This window comes from Callospermophilus lateralis, chromosome 7, assembly GCF_048772815.1.
Source record: "Callospermophilus lateralis isolate mCalLat2 chromosome 7, mCalLat2.hap1, whole genome shotgun sequence".
Taxonomy (NCBI): Eukaryota; Metazoa; Chordata; class Mammalia; order Rodentia; family Sciuridae; genus Callospermophilus; species Callospermophilus lateralis.
The window spans coordinates 64,442,170-64,453,858 of record NC_135311.1 but is presented as its reverse complement, the minus strand read 5'-3'; the positions used below and the strand labels follow the sequence as shown (position 1 = coordinate 64,453,858).

At 36.6% G+C, this 11,689-nt stretch overlaps 1 protein-coding gene across 1 annotated transcript in view; it reads left to right on the top strand.

The window, feature by feature from the left end:
- The first annotated feature begins 954 nt into the window (after positions 1 to 954).
- The window catches only part of LOC143404358 (rho GTPase-activating protein 29-like), a 93,113-nt gene continuing 82,378 nt past the window's right edge, over positions 955 to 11,689 (top strand). Inside the window, exons 1-5 of the mRNA XM_076862547.1 lie at positions 955 to 1,053; positions 2,750 to 2,818; positions 4,436 to 4,522; positions 8,302 to 8,387; positions 9,862 to 9,994. Of these exons, the coding sequence (XP_076718662.1) occupies positions 955 to 1,053; positions 2,750 to 2,818; positions 4,436 to 4,522; positions 8,302 to 8,387; positions 9,862 to 9,994 (474 nt within the window). The remainder of the gene's footprint in view (positions 1,054 to 2,749; positions 2,819 to 4,435; positions 4,523 to 8,301; positions 8,388 to 9,861; positions 9,995 to 11,689) is intronic.

Here is an 11,689-nt window from a genome sequence, read left to right as displayed (position 1 = left end):
CTTGTATATTAAATTTCTTGAACTGTAGCCACAAAATTATTAGTCATCTCTATTTTTGTTCTACTGAGAAATCAGAAAAATTCAAACCTTGATTATTCCTTAAAAATGCATTAAAACATTTATGAGACCTAAACTCAAAGCAACTTATTCAAATTGGATTTTATGAAAAAATAATAAGGAATACTCAGGCAATCAGTTTCCAAAGCATCATGGAACTAAAAACTTGTCTAGAATAAGATAATTTATTTTGTAACTTTGGTGTAGTCAAATATTGATTGAAGAATTTAGAAGGTTCAATTTTAAAGCATTATCTATTTTGGTCCTTATATGGTTTTACCCAGACTTATAGAACTATGAAATTATACTTTTTTGAAATCCAGTAAACTTCTCTCCTTAGTTTCTCTTCGTTTGCTTTATATTTAAATTTTTAAGTGTATATTTAGTTCCATGATCAACTTTTAAATTATGAAAAGTTTGGCTGGGCATGGTGGCACATGACTGTAATCCCAGTGGCTCAGGAGACTGAAACAAAAGGATCATGAGTTCAAAGCCAGCCTCAGCAACTTAGAAAGGCCATAAGATGCTTAGAAACCCTGTTTCTAAGTAAATGTATAAAAGGGCTTGGGATGTGGTTCCCTGCTTTACTGCCCTTGGGTTCAATCCTTTGTATCACCCCAAAATAATTATGATAGGTTTTGTTTTGTGTAATATATAGATTTTTATTTAATAGAGTAAAAATGGAAATAAAGGGATAGAATTTTGACACATTTTTATACTGAGCAGATTCTCTGTATATAAGCTGAAGCACTACTGGCATTGAATTAATAAAAGATTTTTGTGTGGTTCCCTGTGCCAGACACAGCATCAGGCACTTATGACATGACAGGTCCTATGCACTGATAAGCTCACCCTTTAGAAGGAAAGCATGAAATGTGATCTGCCCAGGAACACAGTATGATAGACATACAGATTATTATGCCTGAGAAGACCAGGGAGCTCGGTAGAGACCAGCTTCCCAGAGGAGTGATTGTTGAGTTGGGCCTTGAAGGAAGAGTAAGAGTTGGACAGGTGGATCAGAGAGGAAGAGCTTTTGAAAGAGAGAAAATAATAATTCTTTTGGGATTAAGTATCAGAACATATTTTGAGAATTACAGTTAATTGAGTATGAATAGAATATGGGTTGTTTGGAAGTGAAGGGAGAGAAGTTGAAGGAGGTGTGCAGGATGGAGACCATGGAGTCTGACTGGAGGTCTGAGTGACAATCAAAGCACTTGTGGGGCATCATAGAAGGCTAAATAGGGTGGAAATGTGATCTCCTGGGGTCCTAACTCTGAGGCCAAGGGAGGGAATTGATGGTCCTTGGAGAGACTACAAATCAGTAGATAGGTCAGAGCCCCATTCTACTTACCCATTTGAGAAAGGGCAGGGGAGTGGCAGGGAGGATGGTTTCCAGGGAAGGGTCAAAGCTAACATCAGTAAGACATGGACAGAGGCACAGAAGGAGTCTGGGACACATTCTAGGTTGGGTCTATGTGATTACATGGATGAGGATGCCATTATTCAATAATAACAAACGCAGGAACAAGAATAGGGTTCTGGGTAAGGGTGGGTTCCATGCAGGGCATGTTGGATTTGAGGTACCTGTAATCTGTTCAGTTAGAACTGTTTAGATGGATGTGAGTCTGGGACTCAGGCTTGAGTTCTGGGTTGAGAGTATGTATTTGAGAGTGAACCTCAATAGGAGATGTTGACAGTCTGACTGTGATTGAGATAGAATTGTAGATTGTGTATGTTATAGTCAGCTTTTTCACTGCTGTGGCTAAAACACTGAACCAGAACAACTGTAGAGGAGGAAAGTTTATTTGGGGACTCACGATTTCAGAAGTCTAAATCCATAGATAGCCAACTTCATTCCCTAGGGGCTCCAGGAGAGGCTGAACATCATGGAGGAAGAGTGTGGGAGAGGGAAGCAACTTATATGATGATCGGGAAACAGAGAGAGAGAGAGACTTCACTTGCCAGATACAAATATATGCCCCAGAGCCACACCCCCAGTGCTCTACCTCCTCCAGCCACACCCCACCTGCCTTCAGTTACCACTCAATCCCATCAGGTGATTAATTCAGTGATTGGGTTAGGCGCTCATAACCCAGAGATTTCCTCTCTGAACACTCTTGCTTTATCCACGTGTGAACTTTTGGGAGACCCCTCACATCCAAACCATAATAGTGTAAAATAAGAATGAGGGGGACCTTGGGTAAAGATCCAGGGAGCAATAACTTTCTAAGATACAGTTAACAAAAAAAGAAACTGAGGACTGGGGAATTGGCAGAAATGGAGGATTTATGAAAATGGTATCAGCAGTAACAATAAACAGAACATGTTGATGTCTGTGAAATGAAGGGAGATGTGGTCCTCAAAACCAGCAGCTAGGGAGAATCCATGTATGATAGTGAGTAAAAAGGTGTCAATGAAATTAGCCATTAGGAACTCTTGCATAATGTTGGGGAAGCAGCATCTGGTGGCAGGGTATAGAATTCAGTTTGGTCTTTGAAAAGAAGATGTATCCAAGCATGTTTCCTGCTCTTTTGATGTCTACCCGGTCTTTTGCAGTTGGAAATTTTTTGTGAAAATAAAGCCTCATTACATAAAATGTATCACATTATGGAGAGAATAATGATAATAATGGTTTATTTTTTTAAAAAAATTTCTTTTTGATTTGATGTATTAAACCATTTCTTCCAAATAGGAACTTGTCAAACATACCACTGATCCCATTGAGAAAGCGAATCTGAAACTGGCTCTTGATGCTATGAAGGTAAAGCAAATGTATCTGTCACTTGTTTATAATTTTTAAACAATAGTATTAAGACTACTAACATGTACATATGATATGCTAATACATTATAATATGCATTTATTTGTCTACCAAAATAGATAGACTTGCATGGATTTGATGTAGGAAAGAACGTATAACATCAAGAGATGTATTAAAATAACTTTTGAAGTTTGCTAACTTTCATAACTGCCAGAGTGCCTTGATATAATGGTTTTTGTTTCGTGTTCTTTTATGGTTGCTAATAGAAAACTGTTGGCTTGTGTAAACATCAGGTCAACTGTGAGCTTCAGGAACACCATTGTGGCTCATTTTCCTCAGATGACAGGATCAACCAGGTTTACTCTATTGGATGCCGGTGAACTTTACAAGTGAATTTCAAGTTTGGGCTTTTGTTTTCAATTAAGTCTGAAATTTAAGAAATACAGGTAGATAAAAGCAGATTTTTTAACGTATTGGAACTATATAAAATCCTAATTTCCACATTATGCTGAATCAATGTCTTTGAAGGAAATAATATCTGCCCCTCATTTAAAACAAGCAAATATTTGTTCTTAAAAACAAAATGAGAATGTGACAGGACTGCTCAGAAATATGTATAGCTACTCATCTGTGTCTCTGTACTAGTTTCAGTGTCAGCTTTGATGTTTCATTCCTTTTAGTTCCACTATCAGGAAATATCACAATTATTATTACAAAAAAGATTCTACCAAGTTTCCTATCTTTGAAGAAGCTGTATATGCCTACATCGTAAGAAAAGTCAGATTTCTGTTGAGAACAAAGTCAGGAACTGCTTTTTGAGGGTTGGTTCCTACTGTTGCAGATGAATTTAAGAGGGGAGAGAAAAAAGAGAAAGAGCTCACAAAACAGGAAAATCTGGAGCACATGAAATAAAAATAGCTGGTTACAGTATGGGGAGATTAGCTAATGTTTCCTCAAATATAAGAAAAACCATTTTAAAATAGGTGAAGGCACATGGAGAAACATGGCTAGTATTTTTTATTCACTTTGTTTCATTTTTGTTGTTGTTGTTCTGTTTAGTTCCTCAGCTCTCCTTTATTTCTTCTTTATTAACTCTTTAAAATTGAGCCAGCCTGCTTGACTGGATGCTCTCAGGAACTAACAAGACATTAACTGGTTGCAGAAAATAGTCTCCCTTAGGTTCACTGTATAACTTTTAGTTACTTTTTTTTTTTCTCCCTGCAAATCCTTCACTGTTGCCCTTGTTCTAACCTGAGTAAAAATATAATTCTGTCAAGGTCAGGCATTACAGTGCTCGGAATTGACATTCTTCTGACCTAGTTTCTTTTGGGTTGCTCTGCATAGCAGCATATTTTGTTTATTTGGATTTTTTAAGGCAGCAGCATCCTGACTCTTCTCTGGGGCGTGGTAAATGACAACTCTTCAGTCTTCCAGTTGTCCTGACATTTCACAATTGCCTTTGAGATGCAGCTTTGATTGATTGGGTCTTCATTTTATTGTCATTGCAGAGTAATGGTGGTTACATTTACCCCTAATGGAATTAATGATGTGTTTTCTTTCAAAGTGGTTTGCATCTCTCCTCTAATCTTAGTGTGCCTTCTTGTCTTCATTCTTTAGGACTTGGCACAATATGTGAATGAAGTAAAAAGAGATAATGAGACCCTTCGTGTAATTAAACAGTTTCAGCTATCTATAGAAAATTTGGTATGTAATTATCCTTCCATCCAGCTTCCCCTCACCCCCCAGTTTGGGGACTTTTAAGAGCTGCAGTTGAAGACGAAAAGATAATTTACCTTGAAGTTTCTGCTGTTGGAGTCCTGCTCCCTGCACACGCCCCCCCTTCCTCTGTTTGGCAGTTCATAGATATCTGGAGTCACCTGCTACTCCTGTTACTCCTCTTTATCCGGGGACTTTCTGTTCCAGCAGTCTGAATTCCAAGCATTGAAATCCACTGTTTTCTTTGCTCTTTATGCCCACGCATAGTCACAGCTGATAGCAGCTCACTTGCTCATTTTACATATATTTTCTGGGTGACCACTGTGTGCCAGACTCTACCTTGCTCAGGGCATGACTATCACCATGAACAAGGGGTATCCTGATTGAGGAAGCAGTCAGAGAGGGTTTAAAAATGGCCTGACGTGTTTTGAGCTGGGTGCTGTAGCAGAGGGAACTAAGGGGAGTTCTTCCTTAATCCTTTGGAGTCATCTGCCACTTGAACTGGGACCTGAAAGATGATGAGCAGCCACAGGAGGATCTGGGGGGAGATCTACCTAGGCAGAAACCTTAGCAACTCAGATACTCAGAGGTGGGCAAGTGATAAAGGGTAGGGGTGGTTGGAAATCCAAAGTAAATTAAGAGTGGCCCTCTGTGGGGTGACCAGGGGGGCTGGAAACAGCACAGCACAGCCCTAGGCCAAGGCTGAGTTGAGATTTCACAATGACAGCCAGGGGAAGCTGGTGCTAGGTTTCTGTCTGGTAGTGATTTTCATTTCAAGAGGACCCTTTGTACTGGTAGCCCGGTCAGCAAGCTGTTAAAAGTGGTTTCCCAAGAGAAGGGAGGCCTGGATTAACCTGGAGGACAGTGCAAATAGAGAATAGATATAAAATACTAGTTTTAGAAGAGTAATTTTATTGCTTCCTTCTCCAAAACATCTTGAATCTACCCATTTGGGGACACCATTTACCTCCTACCCAATCCCAGGAGTCTTTACATAGTTACTGTTCCAAAATGTGGATTTCTCAGTTCTCCCTCTTTGCCAAACTTGTAAAGATTTTCTGTTGCTTTCAATGTTCAATCAACATTCCTTAGCAGACATTTAAGGCCCTCAGTTGATCTGGACTTAAACTTATTTTCCTAAACTCAGATAATTGCCCACATATTTCCCATATTATAGGTCTTGTGCTGTGTTTAACCTTAGAATCTCCAGTTTGCCCTGCATTTGCATGGTTCTGCCTTTGATCATAATCTTCTCAGAGCCTACCATGGCTCTCCCCATCAAATTCCTTGAAAGCCCAATCTTAAAAAAAAAAAAAAAAAAAAAAAAAAAAAATCCCTTTCCCTGTTCTCCCATTATTCTGTTCTCTTTGGAATTCTGCAGCATGTTGCCTGGATAGCTGCATATAAAATATAATAAAATATAACATTAAATTACCATCTTAACCATTTAAGTATACACTTCTTTGGCATTAAATACATTTATCATGTTGGGCAACCATCACCACCATCCATCTCCAGAACTCTCTTCATCTTGCAAAATTGAAACACTCTACCATTAACCCCAAACTCCCAGTTCGCCCTCCCACCAGCCCCCACAACCAGTACTCTAATTTCTGTCTCTATAAGTTTGACTGCTTTGGGTACCTCAGATAAATGGAATTGTATAATATTTGTCCTTTGATGTTGGTTTATTTTCCTCAGCATAATGTTTTTAGGGTTTATCCATATTGTAGCATGTGTCAAAATTTTCTTCTTAAAAAAAGTTTGTTCCTTTAAGGCTGATGATATAGGATGTGTATACCCCATGTTTTATTTATCTATGAGTCTCATTGATGAACATTTGGGTCACTTCCACCTTTCATTTATCATGAATAAAACTGCTGTACATGGGTGTACCAGGATCTATTCCAATGCCTGCTGTCACTTCTTCTGTTTGCATACCCAGAATTAGAGTTTCTCGATTCTATGGTAATTTTATATTTAATTTTCATAGCATTTTTTCACAGAATCTACACCATTTTACATTTCTACTAGCAATGCACAAGGGTTTGAGTTTCTCCTCATCCTTGACAGCATTTGTTAATTTTGTATTTGTTTTTCTTGGGGGGGGGCAGGAGGGGTTAAAAAAATCACATACATAAACACACACACACACATACACATCTACACACATGTATGTATATGTGTGATATGTGCATAAATGACAGACATCCCATTGGGTGTGCAGTGATAGTTTATTGTGGTTCCACTTTGCATTTTCCAAATGATTAATGAGGCAGAACATTTTTTTCATGTGTTTTTTTGTCATTTGTCCATCTTCTTTGGAGGCAGGTTCATTCAAATGCTTGGATCATTAGATTGCTTCGTTTTGTCATTGAGTTTGTAGGTGTTCTTTGTGTATATCCACACATCAATCTCTTATCTGAAAAACAATTCACAAATACTTTCTTCTGTGGGTTGACTTTTCATTTTGTTTATAGTATCCTTAATGCAAAAAAGTTTTAAATTTTGATGAAATCCAATTTATCAGTCTTTTGTTGTTTACATTTGGTATCATATCCAAAAAAATCACTGCCAAATCTACTGTTATAAAGCTTTTTCTCAATTTTCGAAGACTTTTTATAGTTTTATCCCTTACTTTGGGTCTTTGATTCATTTTGAGTTCATCTTTATATATGATTTAAAGTATGGGTTCAACTATACTATTTTGCATGTGCATATTGATATCCAGTTTTCCCACTACCATTTGTCCTTTCACCAATGAATATTTTTGGTGCCCTTGTCAAAAATAATTTTGGCTATCTGAAAGTTTATTTCTGAGCTCTCTACTATTCTGTTGGTCCATGCGTCTGTCTTTCTGTTAGTACCACATTGTTTTGATTATTGTAGCTTTGGAAAAAGTTTTATAATCAGAAGTGTGAAATATCTAGCCTTATTCTTTTTCAGGGTCACTTAAGATTCCATATGGATTTTAGAATGGAATTTTCAATTTCTGCAAAAAACATCATTGAGATTTTGATACTGAATATTTATTTTTCTACTTTCCTTGTAACTGTTAATCATACGCTTATGCTCTTTATTACAATGGAATCTCCAGGTGTTAGTGATAATATTCAGTCAATTATTTTTTCAGTTGGCAAGTACAGTAAGTACTCATAATTACTTTTTAAAAGAATAATTTACCCTGCCTCTGGAGAAATAGCTCATTATTTTTAATCATTAAGTCAAAACTTTTCATCTTTGAAATCTTAGCTCAAGAAAGTCAGTCCTGACTCTCTTGACCAAGTTAGATCCCTTCCTTGTACTCTTCCTTTAGGGAAGTGGTGCGTTTATCCTCTTTGCATCTGTGAATATTGTGCCCCCACTGGGGAGTACAGTCCCTGAGGGCAGAGTCTAGGTCATGCTGCCCTATGTGTGTTATAGTGGTTGGCACACAGTAGATACTTAGCAAGCATTAGTTGCTAGAATTTTCTTGTGATTTATGTTCTTATAGTTATTTCTCTTTTGATATCTATCTAACTTTTAAGATTACTTTAAGATTATTCCTTTTTAAGTAAAATTAATTAACATATTCCCCCATTATAAAGGACAGACTATTTTTAATAGTGTGTCTTATAGTCTTGAGCTTTTTAAGTATGCTAAAATATGTAAATTGATAACATTTGTAACATAATAAGATATTTTTCTTGGGGAAATGTCTTTGCTAATGTTTGTTTCTGTTTTTGTGTGATTATGAAGAATTCAGACATATACATTTTATATTCTAGAACCAGCCAGTTTTGCTCTTTGGAAGACCCCAGGGAGATGGTGAAATTCGAATAACCACTCTGGACAAGCATACAAAGCAAGAAAGGTGAGAAGAGCAATGCTTATTCTCAAAGTCAGTAATTAGTATCAGAAGATGGAGAAATCCTTAAAACAAATTTTCGAGGATGAAGGAGGAGAAGAATAGAAGAAAAAGGGACAGATCAACCCATGGTTCCTAAATTTTTTTTTATATAGGTATTATACTTTTTGTCCTAGAATCTGTTATGTGTCTGAGTTATTAAGGAAAAAAATTAAAAATATGAAAGATCAGTGCCTAGAAATGATAATAGAGATGAATAAAGATGAAGTAACATAAGTAACTACCAGAAAAACATAATTGGTCTTTAGGGTATTCATTCAAAAATGACTCAAAATAACAGAAAATGGCCTTAAGGGAAGATAGAGTACCATGAAATTATGTTTTTCTTGAGGGAAATTTGTCATATATTTAAAGCATGGAGTCCTTAATTGTATATGTGAGTGTCCCAATGATGCTTTTGTGGTTATTTTCTGGGCTCTTTGGAGAATATGAAGCCAGCCAGCAGGGGGCAGCATCAGCTCTTGCTTTCACCTTGATACCTGGGCTCTACAGGTAGTTCTCAGGAGCCTCACATCCTTTAAACCACAGACTTTAAAAGTAATCACAGCATTAGAGCTTTGTAAAAGTATCATTGTCATCATCACTGTGTTAACAAATATACATGTTAATCACCAAAGTTTACAAAAACACAAATACTGATATTGGGTGATAGGATTACAATGTTTCCCCTCTCCCATTACATCATTTTTAATAAGAAATAAGAGAAATTGACATGGAAATTTAACCATAACTTCTCTATTTTGCATTTTGCTCATACACCATCTATTTGTGCTTCAGTAAGTTCATTAAATCATGAAGAACAACGTAAAGGGTAAAAGCCTGGGTTCTGACATTAGAGCTGGATGTGAATCTTGCTGTGCACCTTCCTGGTGCAAATTATCTAGCAACTCTAAATCTGTTTGCTCCCCAGTGAAATGATGATTCACCCAGCAGGGGTTCTGAAGACTTGAATTGAGCCCTGCTTGTGAGAGAGGTGAACTCTTCTCAGGGCATTCTGACTGATTACTAGTACCTTAGCATAAGTTCACTGATACCCTTCTCAATAATAGTTTCTGGAATTTTTAGCTGTTAAATAATCAAAAAAAGCAATTGCCCATGAACAAGCTTTATGGCTAATCTCAATGGGTCCTTTCAATAACTCTGCAATCTGTATATTTCTCTTATTATCATTTTGCTCATTTTTTTTTTAATGAAGGAACTGAGATGCATGTAGGGCATTCATGTGGTAAAGGATAGTGCCTGGGTACATGACATTTTTAGTAAGTCACATCTCTCCTTTTTTTCAATGTGAAACACCTTGCTGTCTAATCCAAAGGAAAAATGGTTGGTTGGTATACTTACATTTTACCAGGAAAAAGTTCATACATGTGCTTCTAAACTATTAAACATCCATCAGTCAATCTCTCTTTTTCTTTCACAGGCACATCTTCTTATTTGATTTGGCAGTGATTGTATGCAAAAGAAAAGGTGATAACTATGAAATGAAAGAAATAATAGATCTTCAACAGTACAAGATAGCCAACAATCCTACAACTGATAAAGAAAATAAAAAGGTGATGTCTTGGACATTAGTAATTATAATCTACTTATAACTTTGATGATTATAAGTTCACCCCTTTCACAAGCCACAAGAACAGGAAAAGTATGCTAATACAGTCATCCCTTGATATTCAAGAGTCCCTCCCCTCCATTATGAATATCAAAATTTGTTCAAGTTCCTCATATAAAATGACACAGGATTTGCATTTAACCTACACATATCTTCCTATGTGCTTTACCTCTTAAGTACTTTTAATACATGCTACATTGTAATTCCTATGCAAATAATCATTGTGCTGTAATGTGTGGGGATAATGAAAAGGAAAAAGTTTATAGATGTTCAATAGAGATGGAATTTAAAAAAATTTTTTCCATATTTGGTTGGTTGGATCTGGGAATGAGGAAACTGCACAGCAGAGGCCTGACTGTGTGTTAGTGTGCGATGTGGCTTGTGATCCAGCTGTTTTGTTCCTAGAGATTGATGAGGTACAGGCCTCTGCTCTGATTATCTCACATGCCACAAGAGCAAGACAGTAAAACGTGTATTATGGATAGGAAGTTGACAGTAATAAGAAGTCTAATTGTTCACAGTTTATGTACTGGTTATATTATGAGGGGGTACTTGAATGGTTATGGTAATGTTTTAGTGAGTTTGGAAATATTTCATCTTTAATAAACAATGCATATTAATCCAGATAATATTAATTTTTAACAGTGGTCTTATGGCTTCTACCTCATCCACATCCAAGGACAAAATGGGTTAGAATTTTATTGCAAAACAAAAGATTTAAAGAAAAAATGGCTGGAGCAGTTTGAAATGGCTTTATGAGTATTTCTATTTTTGAAAGTTCTGTGTTTTCTACCTGTAAAATCACTTATAAATAATGAACAGTTGATATACTGTAATGCTTCTGAGAGCATGAGTGGCATTGCTAAGCTGTTGGCTCCGTGACTTCTCCTTCCTGGGAGATGAGCTTTCGTGAATTTCTTCAAAGAGAAGAAAGAGGGCGCTCTAGCCTACTGTTTGGTTTCCTTCTCATAGGAATATTTTAATTCTTTAGCTTCTAGCATCCCCATACAATTTTAATTATTCTAATGGTAAACTTTTTATGTAATTAATGTTTTTAAATATATATCTTTAAATTAAATAGAAATATCCCCCCACATACACACAAAGATATTCCTATGAGCACAGATCTTATTTCAAATAGGAAGATTGATTTTTTTCCCCTCTGTTTTAAGCTCACTTATTGTTTGAATACTGACTAAATGGCAGATGGATTCAATGAATGCTTTAAGGGCTCAATTTCTTTCAGCATTCTTTTCTTTTATTAAAGCAAAAGCACAACAAAGAGGTGGAAAATAAATCAGACCTGTGTCAAAAGAAATGGCATATAGAGCTGTAATTACCCAAGAACATGTCACTGTGGACATTAATCATTGTGGACATTAATCACCCTTACTTTGCTGAAGACAGAGGAAGGCAGATAGAAATTTTTTATGTCATGCTTAAAGAGCTGATCTATTATTGTTGTTGTTATTTGTTATTATTACTGTGGGTATGAGAAAAGATGATAACTCCCTGGCAGGTTTTATGGAGTCAAATCCACTAAATATGGGTATTTGAAACTTGAGTACTGGAATTGGGGGTTGGGGTCTCTGAAGGGTCATACGTTTGTAACTCTCTTTCATCGCCCCCAGGTTGCCCC